We start from the raw sequence: 23513 nt of genomic DNA, 5'->3' as shown, positions 1-23513 counted from the left end.
TTATTCATTGGATTGTCTTTGTGAGAAGCTTTTTATTTTAGTATGTCCAATGTCTGGCAATTGTGTTTTGTTTGTTTGTTTAAAAAAAACTAAAGTAAAAGCAAAGAACTCCCTATGGCTCTTTTTAACACAGAAAGTAACAATGAATTCTCAGCATAATCATATCCAAGTACAAAACAAGCCAAAGCAGGCGGTACTCACATCTAGATATTCATCCAGGCCTAGCTTAGTAAACTCATACTGGAGGTGGACTCTGAAATTCATGTCCTCTACTGAGTGAACCACTATGTTGATGAACTGCATACACGCCACCTGTAAAACAAGAACCATCAAAAAATGGAAACTGGTAGTGCTAACCCTTCATTTTGCACAGGGACAAATCATGTACGGCAATGTTTGCTGCCTTGTATACAACCCGGATTTCTTAAGACCATCTCAAGATTATGCCTGACAATTTGTGGGGAATGAATTATACTTGACAAAATAGAAATCAAGTTTTCTGAGTAAGAAGCATGTGTCTTGAAGAAGGGGAGATGTCCTACAATATGTCTACTCAGAAGTAAATCCCACTGACTGAATTCATTGGGCTCACTCTCAACAGGCAAAAGAGTATGCTACAAACTTAAGCTCTTCTTTAATGGCAATTCCTCTGCCCAATTGTTGTGTATGTTGTGCCTAGAATGGTGTGCATTTCAGAATGGGAACTGTAACCAGACAAATATGGTACTGTATGCAGAACGCAGCACCTTGAACATTTCAAAGAGGTCTGGCTAAACACATTCCGTGAACTGGGACAGGGATAGGGAGAGTAGTGTTAACACAAGCAAAAAACAGAGGACTGAAAAGAAGTCACCCATTAGAAGTCCTTTTCCCTGCTTCCTGGATGGATGGATGCATAGATAGATAGATAGATAGATAGATAGATAGATAGATAGATAGATAGATAGATAGATAGATATAGAGCTACAGCAGTGGAAAATAAAAACACTATCTGATCCAAACGTGGTGGAATGGTTTCAGACACTAATTCACAAAGGTGTGACCAAGTTTTAAAGTTTCCATCATTAATATCTCTACTTCTCTCCCTTCATTCCAGCTACAAATCCAAAATCTGATTGATACAAACCAGCGTTGCAAGAACAATTTATTTGGACTGAATAAATGGATGCTCTGACATTCATTTCCACATGAATGAGGCACATATTTAAGGATCATGAGCTATAGTTTACTGTAGCAAAATACCTGGATCATTTTAAAATGGCACTTCACAGTGTCTAGGAATGCATTTTCAATTTTTCTTTATTTCAGGAAGCTTTTGGGAGGGGCGTTTCCCATTCTTCTGCCCAGGTGTCATGTCAAGTTAAAGGTCAGCAGCTTAGAGTGATCATTCTGTTTTCATCGGGTCTCAGTTGCTCAAGTTTCAATAAGTGCTGTGGAGCCTTGCTTGACCCATTTTTTACACTGTTATGACAAATATGGCTTCTGTTCTGCTAATAAGCAACCAGCAAAATACAAGGAACAGAAAGGGTTCCCCCAATGCAGACGGGCTCAGAAACAAACCGTGGAAGGTCACCAGAGACTGGTTCTTTTCCCCTTCAACCTAGTTCCTCTCCCAAACCTCTTGAAACACACGTCCCACAGGTGGTTTCTAGCAACATGCAGATCTTGTTAAACACCAGATGGCAACAGACATAACTGATCTGTTTGCCCATGTGCCATTAATTCTCAAGTGGCTCCTTCTGCATAATTATTTTATTTTATGTCACTGGGGGAAGGTGGGGGCATGATGTAAATGACCCAAAACTTTATTCATAATGAACAAAAGTCTTGTCTCCCAGATGTAGCGCAAAATTAGATCTCAAAAGTGCACTCTAAGGAGAAATGCTTCTTGCTATTTTGCAAAAGGCAGACGGTTTATACTACCCTAAGACAGGAAAGGGTTTAGTAACCAGTTCTGCTTAAAGCACCTACAGTTGCGGTTCAGCTGGGACTAATTTAACAGTGAACTCTCTCTTGAAACCCGTGATCCCTGCCTGTCTTTATATTGCTTTCTATTGTGCTGAATCTTTTACCTTTAGTGCCTATCAGAACAGGATGTTCTTTGATTCGTTTCTCTGGAGTCTCTGCCACACAGTGGTGCCAGATGCCTACAGGGATTGGTAGGGTGGGAGACAGGCTGACCAACAGCAGGTGGAGCCAGAAGCAATGGCAGACGAAGCCAACTAACTCTAGGTTTGTTTCCATCCTCCTCTGAGTTTCATAAAGGAGTTCAGACAAAGGAGGAAAAAGCTGGCAGCCAGTGTGTCCCAGACTGGTTGTAAGTAAGGAAGAGGAGGCAGGAGGGGGTTGGCAGAGTGTGATCTGAGGCTGTTGGGGCGGGTTCTATTCACTCTAATGGATGAGCCTCCAGTGCTGTGCCTGGGCCCTACCATTGCTTATCTCCTTCCTTTCTAGCCCAATCCTGGAGGAAATGCGATCATTCAAAATCCCTGGCATCCACAGGCTGTGTTTGCAAGATCTCTGCAAGGAGCTTCTGCCAGGCAGTGCAGTCAAACCAGAGCTAGATGGATCAGCTGACTTACTGCAAGACCACGTCCGATGTTCCCCTCCACCCTCTTCACTGAAACTAACCACTTGTGCTCACTGTCTGAACTTGTGGGCTTTATTCATGACAAAAAGAGCCCTGTGGCTGTTGAGTCAACCAGACGTCACCACTTTCTCCTCCTTGCAGATGATCAGTCTGTTAGCTACCCAACAAAGTAAAAAAATATTCTACAGTGGGTTTTTTTTTATCTCTTACTTCCCTTTTGCAGGCAGCTTACACGGTTGATTAAGGAACGCTATATCATATGACCATGCATGAAAAGGCCACTTGAGTTAGCACAACAGTCTAGTAAACTATCATGAGTCTTGTGGAGAGCGGGGGTTGGAGGAGTTCAACCTGGGGGAAAGGTCCTAATGAGTTGGGGATGGTGATCAGGAATCCCAAGAGGAGTCTTAGATCCAGGGGAAGGTCAAGAGAATAGCACACCTAAGTGTCATTGGATATCCCTAGCTCAATGTCACTGCCAGCTGAGGTGGCTCAAAGGCTTTCCCCTGCTGGTGAGAAGCCACCTCTTTCGGGGGAAGCATAGAATCATAGAGTTGGAAGAGACCACAAGGGCCACCCAGTCCAACCCCCTGCCAAGCAGGAAACACCATCAAAGCATTCTTGACATATGCCTGTCAAGCCTCTGCTTAAAGACATCCAAAGAAGGAGACTCCACCACACTCCTTGGTAGCAAATTCCACTGCCGAAGGGCTCTTACTGTCAGGAAGTTCTTCCTAATGTTTAGGTGGAATCTTCTTTCTTGTAGTTTGAATCCATTGCTCCGTGTCCGCTTCTCTGGAGCAGCAGAAAACAATCTTTCTCCCTCCTCTAGCACTTAGGGACAAATCTGACAGCAAGCCAGCCATGCCATCTCCACCTATTTGGGACCACCAGGTCTCCTCATTTAGTCTTTGAGTTTGTTTGACCAAGCCACACCCTCCTGCCCCTACAATTGATGTCAGATGCAAGGCAGGAAAAGACAAAGCAGAGCCAAAGCTGCACTACACACAACACTTGGCAAGTGACAATCAGCTGACACAGGCACCTGATGTCATTGTGACTGACAGGTGGAAAGCCCCGCCCACCTGTCAAACATGGCTCACAGGGGAATAGAATCTCCAGGTTCAGGGGCAATATACCTCTGAATGCCAGATGGAAGAGGACATGAAGGACTGCTGGTATTCTGTGTTAGTGGACTTTTCAGAAACATCTGGGTGGCCAATGTGGAAAGTAGGATGCTGGACTAGGTGATGCAACTAATCTTGTATTCTTAATTTATACGAGGGTTGGTTCACATACTGCTGTCCCAATGACGGAGCACTTGCCTTTGCAGACCTCTCTTCTTGCTTTGGAACACTGATGAAGGGACCCTTGCTCACTGTTGGTCAGCGCATGAGATTGGAGAGGATTCTAGGACAACCGTGCCTTGCTCCTTCCCACATGCTCCTTCGCTGTGAGAAAGAGGAGTGGCTTCTGCTGCCAAACACCAGCCTTTCCTTATTAGCAGCATCTAGAATTTTTAAAGTATTGCATTGCCTAAATGATCCAAAGTTGGTCTTCTCACACCAGAGAACACCTTTTTAAAGTGCTAGACCCTGCTGCCTTCATAGAAATTTCAGCAGTGGTAAACAGGGCACAGGTGGGTTCAGTGGCCAAACTTATCTTGTTAGCCAGAATTGTGGCCTTTTAATTTCATGCTGGAACATATAGTTCACTTGTGCTGTCTGTTCTCAGTGTCTATTTTCTCTCTCAGTAAAAGGGGATGTGGGGGATCAGTGACTAAACTAGGAACAAGGAAACTGGTAAAATGGAAGTGGAACATTTGTCCGTAGAACAGGAAGAGGAATAGCATGCCACTTCCCCATCTATGCTTTGGTTCATGAGGCATAAGCATGCTGTAGATTGCAAATAGTTACTTCATTTCACTTCTCAGTTAACACTGTTCCTTACTTTAAAATAAGCCTTCCCAGACCCTGGCAGTATCACTTTGACTTTTTAAGTCGGGGTGATCAACATGGTGCTTTCCACAACTTGTGCACTGTAAGTCCCATCAGTCACAGTAAGCACAGACAATGGGAGGCGATGAAAGGCGCTGCAATTCATCAACATCTGGATTATTATATTGGCTACCTGTGGCTTACGCACTTTTTCTGAATCATAAATTTTTCAAATTGCAGCCTAGGACCGATAACTGGAGCCAATCAAGCTTTCCCATTAGGAAACACAGCAAAGAAACACAGAGGTCACCAAAGAAGTATACCCTGTGATTAAGTAGAAACGAGCATGTTGCATGCAGCACTGCTTGGGGAGCAATGAAACAACTCCTATTGCCATAGCTGCCAAGTTATCCCTTTTTTACAGGGATTTTCCCTTATGCTGAATAGGCTTCCTCGCGAGAAAAGCGAAAACTTGGCAGCTATGCCTATTGCTCATGCCTTTTGCATTCCCCACACGGTCTTGCTCTTTTCTTTGCCTTGGAGCCAGTTGTTCATGGCCCTAGAAACGAGGGTTAGCATTGCAAGTGGGCCCAAAAGCTTGGGTCCTCCAAATGGTGCTTACAAAACAAGGCTTTCCCTTCTGTCCTCCTCACTGCAGCCCTCCCAAAAGGTGATCATGAGGTGCAGGAGACTCTCGTGGATGGAGTGGAATGTGCTGCTGCAAAGGACTGCTCATGCTGAATACTTATGCATCCAACCCATATTCATTTTGTCTTTGTTAATCTGGGTGAAGCTTAAAACTTCTTTTTCCTCTTTAGGTAGGCCCACTGCTGAAAGTTTTGAAACCCCCAATTTATATGCAAAATATACACTTAATAGAAAACAATAACAATGATCCAAAGTGACGTAAGGTGACACATACAACACTCACCATGAAATCTATATTGTTATCTTCATTTCGAAAATGTTCCATCAGCTTCTCAAACCTCTGCTTTTCCCCACAAACCTGGAAAGGAATTGCAGAGAGGTTCTGTTATACATCTGTACACTAGAGGGAGTACTAAAAACACTGCTGAATACCTCTTGGCTTGTAACGAGCAAAATAAATGGGAGTTCTGAACTAGTCAAGTAGACATTCTGATATTCAGTATACCACATATCCAGAATACTGCAGTCAGAAACAGTGTCTGGGCAGAAATCACTAAAATGTCCACGAAAATCCAGACATATGGCAACCCAGTGTCACCTTTGGCAATTTTCCTTTAAAATAGCTTGAAAAGTTTTGTTTTCTTTTGCGATGTTGCCAAAAACAGCTCAACAATTTTGCACAAAAAAAGTTCAACAACTTTTCTGTCCGGATTTTCACTGTTGTGAAATATGGCAACCTTACCCACTATAAGCTTCTAAAATACAAAAGAACATGGAAAATCACTATTTAATTTAACCGGGGTGGGGTCATGTTTAGTAACCAAATTTGGCACCTCATTTATTTGCTCTTGCATTTACAAAGACAAGTTAATTCTCATAAAAGCAACTTTTTCACTGCTTTGCTCCTTTGGGTTTTAATAACACCTTAACACAGAGAAATTAAACCACTATGAAAGGGAAACTGTTCAATAGTATAATTATAGCAGGTTAGGTTGCTGTGAAAGATATAGAAGCAGGAGCTGTAAAAAAAAAAGGGTTGGTAAACCTAGTGAAAAGTTTTTCCATTAGCATAAGCTCATTATGATCATTGATCTTGCTACAGCATGTATGATTTGTGTGATACAAAACGAACAGCATGTGGGCCTAGATTTATTTAGGATCCTTCAATCATGTCCTATTGAAATAAGAATTGACCATGTCAGAGTCAATCATATTGTTAATACTACAGCAGGTGTGGAGACCATTGGACCCTCCAAATACTGCTGAACTACAGCTCCCATTAACCCTGGCAATTGGTCATGCTTGCTAGCAGTGTTGGAAGTTAGAGTTGACCAGCACCTGCAGGGCAAAACTTTCCCCCATTCCTGCACTACAGAGGAAGCAGAGCTTAGAGCACAATCTTGGTGAAGGCCCTAAGAACTGAGGCAGGAAGGGTCTTCTGCGTTAGACCAGGGTTTTATTTTTTTCAGCCGGAGCTCACAGGAGCTCCGATCAGGTGGACAACTCCTGTGGCTCATCCCAGTCACTGCTAGGGATTTCTGGTGGTGGCACAGAAATTCTCTACACAATCAGGGCAATCCATCCAGCAAGCTATTCTAAACATTGCAGAACATTTGCCAATTGACAACTGGAACAGGCGGATAAAGCCCTGGGACTCTGCTGAACTTCTGAGTTAAATGAAAATGCGAGAACAAGACACAGAATTCAATTCAGAGTGAACTCCTTAAGGCAAGGGAATCAGGAGGCAACCATGAATATGATCTAACTTTTATTATGCTTATGTGTTTAAACCTTAAAGTCACACTCTCCTAATTGTTCTGTTTCTTTCTTTTTCTCCCACTACCCAGAGGTCACAATGACTTCTTTTTCTTCTTAGCACAATGGTCTAGTGTAATCAACCCATTTCACTCCAGGGTAGTACTATTTTGGGAGGGTGTTTCTTCCAGACTGGCATTGCAAGCTTACAGATTGTTGGGGGAACAAAAGACCAGTTTTCTTGCAAGTTTCTGTTTAAGTAAATGGTTGTTTAATGTTTACTAGGCTGAAAATACTTTGGAATAAAAATAATACACACATCAAGAGGGCTAACATCATTTGCAGATTACATCTCCAGGCAAAGACGATTGGCTCATGTTTTCCAACACGTCCTGCTGTTACTTATAAAATTAAATAGCTCAATTGACCAATAAGAATGAAGCTGGCTTCTTATTTGCAATAAAATTCTCCTCCTGAGTTACGATACATAAATTTGAACCTCTATTAATCTCTGTAAGAGTCTGGGGTTCAACAATGGACCCTGCAGGAGGGAAAGTAATGAAAAATAAACAGCCACAGTTCACTTGCCAAGCACTGATCCTCAAGCTCAGTACTAAAAAGTAATAACAATAACAATAACATAAATCCTTCACAGCTTTCTATCACAGGCCCAAAATTCTGATGCCATGACACTGCATTTACTTGTTGGTAAGCCCCATTGATTTCAATGGATTTTTTTTCTCCAAATCAGCATATTTAGAATTGTAGCCTCGGCCAGACTAACCAAGGAACATGATGAGGTGCATTTTCACCAGTCCTTTCAATCACAGGTTTTTAAAAAAGCATGTTTAACGCCATCACTGTTATTTCGAAAAGAATTCAGCCCTATGAGGCCCCAATCCAGGGCCACATTCTTGATTTGTGTTGGCATTAATCTGGTTTCCTGACCATAAATATTCCCTTCCATCTGCACTTTGGGGAGAGAATAAGAGCGCAGACATTGAATTCTGTATGGCTGCTTTTCCTCCCAAATAAAAGTGGCAGAATTAAGCATGCCCCTTCTACAAGTAGAGCTCTCTTCAAGCTTTCAAGGCAATTTGTGAGACTGCGTTAGGCTGGTCCACAACAGGGCCTTCTCGGTAGCAGTTCCCCATTTACAGAAAGCCCTCCCTAGAGAGATGAGCCTGCCTGCCTTTAGTATTAACATTCAGGAGGAATTTAAAAGCATCCCTGCTTATCCAGGCATTTGATGTCTGGAAGATACTGTCCCTGGTAATCTGGAAATCATTTGCTGTTTAGGACAGGGGTCAGCAAACTTTTTCAGCAGGGGGCCGGTCCACTGTCCCTCAGACCTTGGGCCGGATATAGAAGGCGATTGGGCCGCATCTGGCCCCTGGGCCTTAGTTTGGGGACCCCTGGTTTAGGATATCTGTATGCTTTTCAATGTTTTCAAACATTTTAAAATATTACTTTTTAAAATTTAATTGTGTTATTTTGTGTTTTTGTTGTTTGCCACCCTGGGCTCCTTTGGGAGGAAGGGTGAGATATAACATGATAAGCAAACCAACCAACTTGGAAGTGTGCCGGGCAGGGGGGGGGGAGAGAGAGAGAGAGAGAGTTAAGTCTGAAATATGACTGTCGGACAATTTATTGCATGACGGATGGTAGCTACAATTCATTTCTTATAAATAGAACCAAATTTGATCACATATAGCACACACACACACACACAGTGAGAAATACAGCCTCCCTTAAACTGAAGAGAATGCTAACAATTCCGACTCATCCATCCATTTATATTGTATAGCTGCTCTTCAGAAGAGTTGTTCTGTACAAAATGATAATGCTAAAAATTAATAAATAAATAAATGTGAAGATCAACCCATATTCCAGTTTTAATGTAACTTCAATATATCTGTAAACTTTGTACCCCAGGATGTTTTAGAGGCTGGATTAAACTAGATTAAACTACTGGAACCAGCTCAATATGTCTGCTTGACTTCCTGTCCCATTTAGCTGCTCGTAAATATCAGATAACAGACCTTCATATTTCATTTTAATGTAGTGCAGAGGAACTTTCTTTTGACGCACAGTGGCCAAACCATGTGCTGGGATTGAAATGAATGTCATTTATTAAGCCTGGAACTGGGAAAGAGCATGCTGGTATTCAAACTGGATGAAGCATCGTTCTTCTCAAGGACAACTAAGGCTACAGTCCTAATTCCACTCCCCTGGGAGTAAGACCCATTGAATACAGTGCGAATAATGTCTGCGTAGATATGGTGAGGATTACACTAAAATGAAAGAACAGTATAGGAAACAAGAGCAGACAAAACAGAAAGCACAAAAAAATCCCTTTAGTGCCAAAGGCTCTTCTATATCCTTTGAAACAGGTGAACCATTATTTTTATATGAACCACGACAGCTCGGTTCTCAGATGCGTTATAGTTCCAAAAGGAATGTATTCCTCATGCACTGCTGCCTAAACTTAGCAAAAACCGTGTGTGTGTGTGTGTGTGTGTGTGTGTGTGTGTGTGTGTGTGTGTGTGTCTTAAAAATGAGCTGGTACATGGAAATATGCTGCAGATTCAAGCCTTTGTCACAATTTGCTAATGAGATCACAGGAGGTCCTTCTGCCCCGAATGGAAACAACAAATGGCAGCAGAGAAGAACTCTAAATCTCTCTCGCACATTCGCCTCCTCCCCACAGCATCCCACTCACCAATTCATATATTCCCTACCTAGCTCAGACCTCTCTGTCCCACAAAAGGGAATGAGCAGCTTCTGTCTTCATTCTTAAAAGGCTATTTGACAGGAGCTGTCACAGAGTACTCCCTCCTTAGACTGAAGACTCTAGCTCACCCTCCATTTTTTAAATGATCCTGGATTGTGTGGTGTGGTGGGTGTGTGGGTGTGTGTGTGTGTAGTTTGGCCTGCATTTATTATTTTATTTTATTTTATTTATTTATTTTAGCCGCTGTATTAACAGTCTTAAACTTAACTTGGCTCTGGCTTTAATAGTTGGTTTTACTGTTCTGCCCCTTCAAAATTATTGGTTATTACTATACCCTATAATAACTACACACTATAATTATTTAGTGCATTTATTCTTGGCTTAACCTTTCATTTGCATGCAGTTCTGGGAACCCTTCGAGTTTGAAGAGAGGGATAAAAATGGAGGAAATAAATTTTAAATGTGTATTTCTTGGATGGATGTAAGAGAGCTGGGGAAGCATCCTGCTCTGTCAGCAGCTGCTCAAGTTCAGTCACAGTTCCACTGGACATCATGCTGTTTAATGTTTTCGTGTGTATTTTCCAGGTATTTCCATTTCTTACATCCCTCATGCTTCTCCGTGACTCCACAGCCATCTATGGACCAGTCAATGCCCTACTACTATCTCCATAGAGGGCTTCCAAGTTCCCAATTCTACAGAAAATTTAAAATAAAATGGTAAAGTATGTCTTTCACAATGTTACCTGCTAATTAGGTTGATCTATTTAGACCTGGCATGGGGAACCTGGGGCCCTACAGGTGTTCCTGGACTACAGATCCCCAAATTAAAAGAAACGTAACTCAATGTGCTAAAAATATGTGGATTTTAGATACAAAACAGCCCAATGCGTTTTGGCCAATTATCATTTAACTGGCGGCAGCTAATGATGTGAATGAGAGAGATATTTAACAAAGAACTCTGTGGGCTGTTTTTGTCAATTTGACCTCTGAAGGTTTTTTAACAACAGTAGGGCAAAACATGTTGGCTTGTTTTGAAAATAAAATCCCTACCAGTGAAGGAAGTGGGGCAAAATAAGGGAGTGGGAGAGGGAGGTGGCAAGAAAGGAGGGGGGAGGGGGAGGGAGACGGAGGGAAGGAGGGGAAAGTATAGAGGAAAGAGCAGTCCGATGGGTCAAGGATTTTATTTGCAAATTTGGAGAAATAGATAAGACTGCTTAGAGTCATGGAATTGTAGGGTCTGGCTCAGTCGGAGCATGGTGCTGATAATGGCCAAGGTTGCAAGTTAGATCACCGTATGGGACAGCTGCATAATCCTGCATTGCAGGGGGTTGTGAGCCAATGTTATGTATTATAGGTCCAAAATGCAAGACCTGTGCTCCTTCACACTCCCTCCCTTATAGTCGCTTTTAGCCGTTTGTCCTTGTTTTTATCTTTTTAAGTTATGAATGATATAATCACCTTCTAACTACTAGTTTTTATCCCTTACCAGTTTTAAAGTCTTAAGTGTTCAGTTTATCCGTATGTTTTATCTTTTCTTTTTTTGGAATATTTTATTTATTGAATATAAGAACAACATACAAGCAAATACAAGCAAACAAATAAAGCTTGTAAGTTTTATCTGATGCGGGTCTGTGACTGAAATAAAAGCTTGATGCTAATACTATGTATTATGAACCACGGTGATCTGACATTAATCAGGATCCTGCTTCTAGATTCAGTGTGAACCAGTGTCACAAACTAATTTGCACATGGAGGCTAATGTTCGCCATACTAGAAGTGGCGTGAGACAAACATGCTGAAATGTGTCCCCAAGATGCACATATATGAACAGCTACATTAGTCTCAGGCTGGGCCTCATGAAATAAAGATGAGCCGCCAAGCTCCGGCAAACCCTATCCAAAGCAGCTGTGCAAGGCACAAGGCACTCTCTGATGAAACAACAACAACCTACCTCTTTAAAATTATCGAAGGCAGACAAAATGATTTCGTGCCCTCCTCTTACAAGACAAACTGCTGCCAACAGTTCTAAGACCAGCGCCTTTGTTCTGTGCAAAGGAAGGAAGGGAGAAATCAATTAGAGCAATGTGATGACTCAGCTTTCGCAAGATGGATGTGACGGCATCTGAGAATAATATTTCTTTAATATTCAGCTGCTGCTTCAAAAGAATGACCCTGCTATTAGCTTCAAGCAAGATGTTGCAAACGCTCGGCACCTCTGCGGGTCATAGAGTTGTTTGTGTCAAGTTAAGCGATCACAACTTTAGATTAAAGCAAACCAGCTGAAGGAGGAATTAATCAAGGACTGTAGCATATGCAAACGAGGGGTTTCTCGCAGAGAGCAACTTCAAGCAGGAAAAACTAATCATCACCACACACAAAATTCCCAACACAAAAGAGGAGCCTTTTACCTGGGATTCTTGTTGTTCAGGCTTAGTGCAATTTCATTAACAGCATGGGGGTGCGACATGACCATATTGAACCCGTACTAAAATAGAAAATGGAATTAAGAGTTCAGTGTTTGGAATGCATTGTTATCTTTATTAAAAATCAGCAAACCTGGGCAATTTCACTCATTTCTTGATGGCGAGCGCAAGTTTGCTACTGAATGTAACTGAATTAAACTGGGAATTAGAGACAATCCAGGCAAGTGTATCTATATGATGTTTGTACATTAGGGTTGCCATATTTTGAAAAGCAAAAAAGAGGACACTATGACAACTCTCCTTTTAAATACCCCTACTATAGGTAGGCTATAGAGGCTGTGATATATTGCTGAGGGGGGCAGGAGAAGAGAAGAAGAAAGCAAGTCTTCAGCTACCAGTTAAGTCTATCCAGAAAGTATAGCCAGAGACATTTTGGCAAATTTTAAAAATCTACCCGGAAAGAAATTTTACCCTGAAAAAGAAGACTTGTCATGGAAAAAGAGGACACATGGCAACCCTATACATCTAAATAAGACTGACCACAAGATTCAGTCTGAATTCTGATTTGGTGTTTTGAAAGCAATCCACCTTAATCCAAAGCAGTTTGTAGGTTGTCCAATTCAGCTCAGGGTCAATCCAAGTCTGCTTTGTTTTCCCCTACCAATTGACTATTAATACAACCAAGAATGCATCCTGACTGTGTCAGGAATTAATGCCAACTTTTTTACCCAGTTTCAGTTGCAGAATGCTTGGTTGATCTGCCAAAAACGTACCATGCGTTATATTACTATGTCATACTCCTAGTAGACCCAATTAAATCAATGGACATGAATAATCTAAGTCTATTTGTTTCAATCTACTATGCTTATGACTTAGTTAGAGACAAGCCTTTAATAACTATCAGTAGTGGGTGTCACAGGGATAACCACTATTTTTGTTTTCTCTCCAAAGCTTTCAGTTATAGTGCTTTATTTTGTGCCCACGTGACTCAGTCCACTACATTTTTATAAGCATGGACACTTGCTTCCTTTAATGAGGGAAGGAACACAATCCATCCCATTGAAATAAGTTACCAAAGGAACTAAAGTTTAGTTACCTGGTAATTCATGATGGCACGTAAACACATGATGCAGACATGGACATCATCCTTTTTACTCACTAATCTTGAATTTTTAAGTGTTCTTCTGCTTGGTAAGGTGTTATACCTGCAAAGAAAAGATATTTGGCTATTAACAAAAACTGATTTTCCATCCATCCTCTGTCATAACCTGTGAAGATACGCAAGCAGTCTCATTACTAATAATGGCAACAACACAACAAAATAATAGCAGCAGCAGCAACCAAGTCTTCCATCAGCATTTCAGTTGCTGCAAAATGTTCATATTAGTGTCATTAACAAAGTTAGCTTTACATCATATCATACCATGGAATCATAGTTGGAAGGGTTAGAAGACATTTCAGTAGAACTGTTAACTGGTGCATTACACAACAGATCTGGATTCAGTTGAATTATTTTTATTCAGTTGTGTGAGAAACTCGAAGGCCTTTATGCTATGAGAAAAGGATTGGAATACAGTAATTCCCAGTATTTCTGTATCCTCTCGAGCACCTGTCCTTCTACCTTTTCTGAGGTTAATAGATGCACTAAGAAAACCGACATCTTTGCAACAACAAGCGAAGATGTGCTAGTTTAGCAGCTGTTTACATTGTGATTACAACCTGGCACCTGTCAGGTCTTGGCACTCCGTCAATGCATGATGTCTGGAGTAATCACTTAATCACTGCTGTGGTACTTTAGGTCCTAGCAAAGCCGTACATTCTTTCTGAATAAACTCTCTAGCTGTCAGTTTCTTGCCAAGTGTCACTCATCCAAAGAGCTACATGTTGCATGAAAGGCAGAGACGTTCTTTGGCTTCATCTTGTATCTACCTATACAACTGAGTTCCATGCAAGCATATTCAACACTTTAACGGGGATTTTCTCGAGCTGTGCAGAGAGCAAACCTACATGTACATTGAAAATCCCCGAGACTGTAGCTTCAACCTCCACCACACTAGAAATTCAACACCCAATTCAGTTTCACGGTGTTTCTGCAGACTTTGCTCACATATCTTCAGACCAATGCTAACCCCTGATCTGTGACGGTGGAAAGAAGAGCACACCCTGCCCACCAGCAGTGTTGCTGCTGACAGAAGTTATCATAAGTCATGAGTAGGCAACCTAAGGCCTGGGGGCCGGATCCAGCCCTATTGCCTTCTCAATCCGGCCCATGGACAGCCCAGGAATCCGTGTGTTCTTCCATGAGTAGAATGTGTCCTTTTGTTTAAAATGCATCTCCGGATTATTTGTGGGGCATAGGAATTCATTCATTTTTATTTATTTTTCAAAATATAGTCCAGCCCCGCCCCCACAAGGTCTGAGGGACAGTGGACCGGCCCCCTGCTGGAAAAGTTTGCTGACCCCTATCATAAGTCCTTGAAAACTGTGTTGCATGGCGAGGCAGGAGCAGCCACAGATCTGCTGGATAAAAAGCCAGCCCATTTCCTAGTACATAAAGGGTTTAATCCAGGGCCCTCTACTTCACTAGCCTGGAGTTGGCACCACAAGACAGTGGAGAACTACCACCACCTCCACCCACGTTCCACCCTGGCCAGCAGGGCTTTAGAGTTGGCAAGAAACCCCCTGCCACCACCCCTAGTTAGCACTTTCAAGTATATATTCATGACCATAAGGGCTAAAGACTTCCTTTTTAAAACGGAGAAAGAGAAACAAAAGCTGCGATTCTCCAGAACCTGGGTTTGGTACCCACTAGCTTAATGTGCCTTTCCTGCACTGACTCCTTCTAAAGGTCCTATAGTAGTACAGTGGTACCTCAGTTTATGAACACAATTGGTTCCGGAAGTCTGTTCATAAACTGAAGCGTTCATAAACGGAAGCGAACTTTCCCATTGAAAGTACTGGAAAGTGGATTAATCTGTTCCAGACAGTCTGCGGAGTACTTAAACTGAAGTGTTCATAAACTGAAGTGAACTTTCCCATTGAAAGTAATGGAAAGTGGATTAATCTGTTCCAGACGGGTTCACGGAATACTCAACCTGAAGCGTACTTAACCCGAAGCATGGGTGTAATTGGTTCCGGAAGTCTGTTCATAAACTGAAGCGTTCATAAACTGAAGCGAACTTTCCCATTGAAAGTAATGGAAAGTGAATTAATCCGTTCCAGATGGGTCCGCGGCGTTCGTAAACTGAAAATTCGTAAACCGAGGTGTTCATAAACCGAGGTTCCACTGTAGGTTTACACAGAACATATCGGCTGCCATGGTTGGTTGGATGGTTAAGCTTAGAAGTGCTATTACATACTTGGATTCTACAGAAATACACACACACACACACACACACACACACACACTGGACCCAGGCCCAGTTCTTCCATGGCCTCCATTTACTTATTTAATATTCATGGGAAACTGTTTTCATTAGTCAAGTTACAACAATGCTCTGCATTTAAAAAACAACAACCATCCTATAACAAACTCCAATGCAGCTCATTATCCCACAATGCATTAGGAAAAAATATACTTTTATTAACATGTTTTATCTACAGTATTATTTTAACATGTGGATATAAATGTTCATAGATTAGGTGCTTTTTAATAACCTGCTCCTTCTAATTGCCAAATAAAACAGCCTAGCACTATTCAACCTAGCCAAATAAAAGCTAATTATTCTAAAATTGTTTTAGCTGTTGCTTTTAATGGCCATCTTACTAAATCATCCTAGCGTAATTTAACTGGGCCTGAAATACTACACAAGGAGCAAGTCTTATTGAAGTTATATGAAGCCAAAATATATAGGTCTGGATGCAATTACAATGATGTCTGCATTTAAACTGAAAACCTTACTTACCAGTATGAAAGAAACAGACATTCAATATTCCCGAGCTTCATGTTAATAGAGAAAATGTTTCCATTTGTTCTATACCAACTCTCTGCCAGGTCTCATTAGCAGTTACCATCATGTGATAATTAAAATCGATATGAGAACATCACAGCCTTTGTTCTCACTGGATATTCTCATAAGCAAGCATGCCAGTCCATCAAAGACAGCTGGAGCCTCAGACCAACATATTTGGGGGGAAAGTCATATCCTATACCATTTATTGAACACTGAATCTAAAACTTTGGAGGGAGGAATAATTCGGGACCACACCTACATCACTGTTCTGAGAGTTTTCACAGGGTGAGATTCACAATTTTCTCCAAACATGAATCTCTGACTCAAATGTCAATCAATAAACCAGGGCATTGTACATTAGCTATTACTTAAATTTGCCTAGGGCTTGCTGATCAGAAGGTCGGCGGTTCGAATCCCTGCAACGGGGTGAGCTCCTGTTGCTCGGTTCCAGCTCCTGCCCACTTAGCAGTTCAAAAGCACATCGAAGTGCAAGTAGATAAATAGGTACCGCTCTGGCGGGAAGGTAAACGGTGTTTCCGTGCGCTGCTCTGGTTCGCCAGAAGCAGCTTTGTCATGCTGGCCACATGACCCGGAAGCTGTCTGCAAACAAACGCCGGCTCCCTCAGCCTATAGAGCGAGATGAGCGCCGCAACCCCAGAGTCGGACACGACTGGACCTGATGGTCAGGGGGCCCTTTACCTTTTAAATTTGCAATGAACAGAAAATAACAAATAACTGATATCTCCCTCTGACACAAAATAAATAAATGTAGTTGTATACTCTCTGTTGAGCATAAATAGTCGAGTGAAAAAGACCTGTGTACATTAATGAAAAATACATATTTCTGATAGTGGAAAGATGAAATAAAATATTATCTTGTGCTGTACAGCAGGCCTTGCAGAGATCTGTTCCTCACTGCTCATATATGCTTCATCGTGGCAGCACATGATATATGTTATTTCAGCTCTAATGTCAACTGTCTAAGCTAGTTTATGCTACAGCTTGGAAAAGCTATTTTAAAAAGTGCATTACTGCCATAATTTCCAATGTTCATATAACTACCCATTTTTATTAGCCACCCTCTTCTACTAAAATATTATCGTAAATGGAACCAGGAACAGCTACTTAAAAAATGGAATGCTATTAAAGAACATATGAGTTGGGACTCTGCAGTATAACTCCCTTCAGGACAGCTCTCAGACTGAGCATGTAAATACAGGGCAAAGCTCATTTTGCTTTCTGGACTCAAGTGCACCACTTCTAAGGTTATCTAAAAGATTGTGTTCTCCCATGCAAGCCTGTCTGGGTTGTAAGAAGTCTGAGAGAGCCCCTTCTTTCTGCTCCCTCAACACCTGAAGTGTTTGGGTGATAGGTGGTCTTCTCAATGATTGCCCTCAAACTCTGGGTCTCCTTGCCAAGGAAGGCCCTCCTAGTCCTGAGGTGACTTGAGGACAACATTCACCCTTGGGCCAATCCTCCAAGGCCAGATACCAGTGGCGGGTGCAACCACACCACCCTCTTGCATACACCCAGGCATAGAACACAGAGAGACAGCTGTCTGGTCAGCTGAGGAGGGAAGGCGACTGTCTTCTTCCCATTCATCTTCTGGGGCACTCTGCCCCTCACCCCCCTACACTCCTATTAAGGAAAAAAAGTCACTGTGTGTAATCCAGGTTTCCAGAATGGAAAATTAACACCAATTTCTGTTGGTGAAATGAATATTCTGGGCTGAATACCAAGCAAGTCATTACAGCTGGCAAAGCTACAGCCAAGCTGAAGGGACAATTATTTAAAGGTCTCTCTTAATAAGGAAACAGTTTACATTAACCAGCTACAGGAGTGGAAGAGACTGAAAATTCCTAATCTGCATGTGTATTTCTCAGTGCTATGGGCAATGTGGTATGTGTGTGGATATTCCTTGAAGTTATCCATTTCAATTATTACATTAATTGGCAGAGGGCCTTCTCGGTAGTGGCACCCGCCCTGTGGAACACCCTCCCATCAGATGTTAATGAGATAAGTAAGTACCTGATATTTAGAAGACATCTGAACGCAGCCCTGTTAAGGGAAGATTTAAATGTGTGACATTTTAATGTATTTTTAATCTTTGTTGGAAGCCGCCCAGAGTGGCTGGGGAAACCCAGCCAGATGGGTGGGGGTACAAATAATTTATTATTATTATTATTATTATTATTATTATTATTATTATTATTATTAACTTAAGTAAGGTCATCAAAGGAAATTTTCACTTCCATTCTCTCCACTGCAGCCCCTATCCTCATTTTCCCAGAAAGTCTCTTCAGAGCATCAGTGACCCTCCTGAACAAATCTGGGATGGGGTGAAGGGAGCTGCTGGAGAAGAAGACAATGGTCCAAGCTTGGGCGTGCCTCCATTCAATTTTGGACAATTCCCCACTCCAACTTCCACTAGCAACCCCTTGTGCTGTATCCCACATTGTTCAGGACCCCACACCCAACTCTTAGAAGAGGCTGCAGAGAGAGGGGTGGTGGGAAACTTTCCTTCTGTGAACTTCATTAACATGTCACCTTATCTTAGGTTGCAAGCCATATCAGCATATTAGGTTCCTCTATCTCAGCAGTTGAGAAACAAGTGGGGATTGTTTCTGACACTTTGTGGATAAAGATCCATAGCCCAGAAAAATATATATATTAAGGAGAATAGAAAACAGAACGTTGCTCTTGATCTTTGCTTATGCGGCATGACTTTAGCCTCAAGTTTCTTGCTTTGACGATGGCTGTAAGATGTGGGCATATTTTTGGCGCTTTTCAACTGTCAGTAGATATCAGAGCTTTATTATGTATCTCTATCTTCAACATTCCCCCTGTTTCGTTTGCTTTATAGTGGCAGAAAACACTGGTATCCAGTGGAGACATTTCACTTAACATATCACACACACACACACACTCTCTCCAATTGAATCTAGAGTGGGTGAGGTTATGCCTCCTGGTCTTTCAATGCTTTCTTTTCATTTCTTGCTACCAAATATTAGGGCAAAGAAATGCTCTTAGATGAGCTGCTGATTTTCATTTTTCTTCTGCTGCAAGTCAGAGACGATGCCTCTGATAATATATTTATTTTCGTAATTAATATCACATGTTTCCCTTTTTGCCTTCCACTTGTGCTTTTTTTCTTTCTCTCTTTCAAAGGCACATTCTAAAGAGAGAGAATCCTTTTGTGGGGGGGGGGAGAGGAAATCCACCCTGTCCATATTTCTCTAGCTTTAGAGGTTTTCCTACTTCCAGAGAATGAGCTGCAAAACACCCAGGTCAAAGCTCACCAGGGCCATAGATTTTTAGGCAATCCCACTATCTTTCAGTCTCAGTGCACACTACTGCGATCCTGAAAATTTATATTGTTGTATGGGTAATGCCAATGAAGCACTTTCAAAAGTCTTAAAAACGCTATAGAACAGGTAGCTATTATATTAGGACTGATGAAAACAGCACATTTTGTTGTTGCTGAGAAATAGCTGTTGCTTCTCTGCGTGAAGAGGCTAGTTCATAGTAGCCTCTCCCCCCCACACACAACATTCCATACATGCATGTACAGAGGTATTAGACATTGTGAACCATCTTTCCCATTTCGAGCTTTTCAGCACAACTGCTCAAATACTCACGATGTGGGATTCAAAAGACATAACGATGCTAAACCACAGAAATCAATGGGACTTAAAACAGTCTTGATTAAGTGAAACCCTGTTGCTTTAATAGGCCTACTCCAGGCATCCCCTGACCACTGGTCCTGTTAGCTAGGGATCATGGGAGTTTTAGGCCAAAACATCTGGAGGGCCGCAGTTTAGAGATGCCTGGCCTACTCCATCCACTGCACCATTCTCAGCAAATGATTTTGCAGGGACTTAACAGACTGGGGAATGTTGAAGCAGAACCCTGCTGGAGAGGAGAAAACTTTGCTGCGGAAGGATGGCCTCTTTTTCGCCTAAATTGCCAGCTGTGATGGCAACAATGAAAAACAGAAAACTAATGCACTCGGAAATGCTCATTCAGAAGCAGCAGCAACCTCAGGGGACCAGAGTTAGGGTACAGAGGGCGTGTTGCCTTCAATAACTTGATCAACAGACATTAGGCAAGAGGTGCTTCTGACATTCTATACAGCAAGAAATAAATGTGCTTCCCCAAGTAGAAAAATACTGCACTTTGGTTGCTCAGAAATTACAGTATCGGTGCAACAAAAGTGCTGCCTTGGAGGTAGACCCGCAGGGAATGCAGAAAAAAAAGGGAAGCAATTAATAAATTGTTGCCACCACTGCTGCTTTTCTGACTCTGCAGTGAAGTTGTGAACATTACAGCACAAATGTGGAAGGTCTGGGTGATTGGCATACAGTGCAGTCCTATGCATGTTAAATATTTGTCTCATATGAAGACGGTACACTAGAGTCAACTGCACAGAGCCCTTTTTTTTGTAGGCCATAATAAAGATCACTTGAGACAGTGGGTTGCTTTCACAAACACAGAGCTTTGAAAAGAGGCTCTCTAACAACTACACATACCTGAGGAAGGAATATCTGGGAAGGTGCGATTTACAATTTCTTTTGGAACGTCAGCCAGATTAGAATGCTGGAGATGGCCTGAACTAGGCTAGCAAACCAGAAACAAATCTTTGGGAATGTTAAAAAAGATAAATAAAACCTTCCCCTTGATGGCGGTGACATGGGCCTCAGAACGGGCCAAAGCGAAAGCCTTAAAATTCCATACTAAGAAAACTAATATATGATGGAATACTAGCCAATAAAAGCTAAAAGACAACAGTGTACATTTTGTGGTTTATTTATAACTAACCACAAGCTATGGGGAATTCCTACTTTAAATTCCTGTCTTGTTTTTTAAAATAACCCCCACCACCCCCACCGCCAACACACACACACACACACACACACACACACACACACACACAAATATAGAAGTAAGCATCAGCATATTAGATATAATGAGATAATCCACATCTCAGACACCGAAAGTTCCTCTAGCTGGAACCATTCATGAATGACATGTGGTCCACCTCCATTATAACACATGGCAAGCAGTGCAAGGGAGCCTGCTGCCATGTACAAGTCAGCTTTTTAAATTCTATTTTCTGGGCATAGCTTTTACACCCACGACTTACGAGATTTTCCGGCTTGAAGCCTCACCAGCAGAGTGTAAACTGAAGCCACTCCAGAGGCAGTTGGGTGAAAAGCAGCTCTGGCGGCGTTTGAACTGAAGTTGTTCAGGCAGACAAACCATTCTGATGGCATTTTGAGGCATGGATGACCATGGAGGAGAAAAGGAGAACAAGGCAAGTGAGGAAGAAGAAGAAGAAAATGATGCTGTAGGGAAAGGAAAGGAAAGCACAGGAGAAGCCGTTGACACAGAGCGATGAGAAGGTGTATACAGAGTGGGCGGCGCATATGAAAAAGGAGATGGAGAGGAGGAGAGAACGAAAATGTAAGCAATGTGTAATGCACACCTGTATTTCTGCTACAATCCCAATGGGGGTTCAAGGAAGAACCCGACCAAAATCCATCTACTACTGATTTATGAAGTTTGAAAGCCCTGCTTTCTTAAATGGATCTACAGTGTACAAACAGTGCAAGAACCGCCACTGCATAGCTTTTCCTGGGTATCACCCTATAAGCAATTGCCTTGCTGCCCCTGTCTAGAAAGCATTCAAATTATTTGGCTCACTGGAGACGTTTTTGATATTGCCTTCTCTCTTCTGCTTTTTCCAGATCAAAAACTAGCCCTAACAATTTGATCTTCCTTCTCTGCACTCTTCATTCCAGTTGCATGGATCTCTTTTGCAAATTATCACTCCTCTGATTCTTTCCAAACTTCTGAAGCCTGAATCAATGGCATGGGCTAAATCTGTTCTAAGACCACTGATGCAGCCTGACTGTTTAATGTCGAAGTTCCAAGAAAAGGAGTGAAAGAGGCTGCGTAAAATTCTAAGTTCTAAACCCTTAGTGATTTGAAAGCTTCTTTACTTTTGATGTCAGCCAGCAATATTCAAAAAGGAGCAGTGAACTTGAAGAAATTTGATATTTACTATCAATAGCCGCCTTAAGACTGATACTTGCATTGAATAAAAAACAGGCTGCATTTTAGGTATATCGTTAGGGAAATTAGCTTGTGCATGAGCAGTTCCTGCTGATCAGGCACTCACTACTTCCAAGTGATGTTGAAGAAAAGCAACTATGCAATAGTGGCATAGTTTTTACATATTGATAATTCTACATGGTATTAGAGGGAATAGTAAGTGCTAGAGGAAATAGTACTAGAGGGAATATCCCACCACAGATAGATACTAAGCAAGAGATACTACATGATAACCACAGAACAATAAGCAGCGATGGATGAAGAAGCTGATTCAGAGAACTAGGGACCTTGAGCGGATCTCAGCCTACTTGGTGGTGGCCCTCAGCAATGCCTCGCCTTGACCTTGGGTTGCGCTGACACCAGCAGCAGCAGCAGCTCCCCAAAAGCAAAGAGCATAGGCATACTCAGAAGGGAGAGTTGGTTAAGAGACCACTGAAAGAGAGAGAGCTTCTAGGGCACAAATTGGATGGGAGGGAAGGGAAAAGGAAGATGAAATGGATGGTGGGCTGACAGACTGATTCCTCAAGTGTGAGGGAAGGAAGAGAAAGAAGGAGATGAGAAGTGCCTGAGGCTGCTTCTCTGCAGTCTAGCCCCTCTCCTCTGCACTCATGCCCAAACAGTCCTCCTTTCTTTCCACCCACTATCCCGTTGAGCCAGATTGCTTCTCTTCTCCCTTCTGAGGGGAAAAGGCCATAGGGAGCATTGTAGGAAATGAGAAAGAGCAAAGAGGTTACATTTAAATAAATAACAAATTGGAAGGGCCATCTACCATTAAACAGAGTGACAAAGCACACTTCACAAAACAGATTCAGAGTGTCATGAAAGGGTAGCAAACTGGTAGTTATTCAATTTATTACTGTTCTTATTTTTACTACCAAGGACGGAGAGAGGTGCTTCCAAGATTTTCTGCCTCAGGAGTCAAAATAAATTGACTGGTTTTAGATACTGTTGGGAGGATCCACCTAATGGGCTTCCACTCCTCCCCATCCTCCGTTTAGTAAATATCACAAGAAATGGGTTTGGCATGTAATAGTTCAAAGATCTTGCCAGCCTTGGTCAAATTAGTTCTGAGTATTTATTTATGCTTTGGTATATCCATGCCAAAGGGTAGTGAGAGCTCTCCAAAAGGCTGTTTGCTTTAGAAATGTAACCAGATGACTCTTCAATGTGGAAGGACTTAGCAGTTCAAATCTACAGGTGTCTACTCTGAAGTAAGCCTCATTGAGTTCAGCAGGAACATGTTAAGTGGGTATGGGACAACAGCCTTATCACTCCGTTAATTTCACAACACCAAGAAAAAGGCACTCCTAAGGGCATTCTAATTTTTTTGCCAAGCAATCACCTGCAAAATAAAAAAAA

The 23513-nt window shown here is 42.0% G+C and overlaps 1 protein-coding gene across 6 annotated transcripts in view; it reads right to left on the bottom strand.

The window, feature by feature from the left end:
* FMNL2 (formin like 2) overlaps positions 1-23513 on the bottom strand; it is a 195035-nt gene that overhangs the window by 34338 nt on the left and 137184 nt on the right. For all 6 annotated transcript variants that reach the window (XM_035131697.2, XM_035131647.2, XM_035131671.2 and 3 more), the window contains exons 7-11: positions 13184-13292; positions 12073-12149; positions 11616-11709; positions 5459-5533; positions 202-312 (exon numbers count right to left, since the gene is read on the bottom strand). In XM_035131697.2, the coding sequence (XP_034987588.1) occupies positions 202-312; positions 5459-5533; positions 11616-11709; positions 12073-12149; positions 13184-13292 (466 nt within the window). The remainder of the gene's footprint in view (positions 1-201; positions 313-5458; positions 5534-11615; positions 11710-12072; positions 12150-13183; positions 13293-23513) is intronic.

This window comes from Zootoca vivipara, chromosome 1 (assembly GCF_963506605.1).
Source record: "Zootoca vivipara chromosome 1, rZooViv1.1, whole genome shotgun sequence".
Lineage (NCBI taxonomy): Eukaryota > Metazoa > Chordata > Lepidosauria > Squamata > Lacertidae > Zootoca > Zootoca vivipara.
Note: the sequence above shows the minus strand (reverse complement) of the source record. Positions and strands in the feature narration are given on the sequence as shown.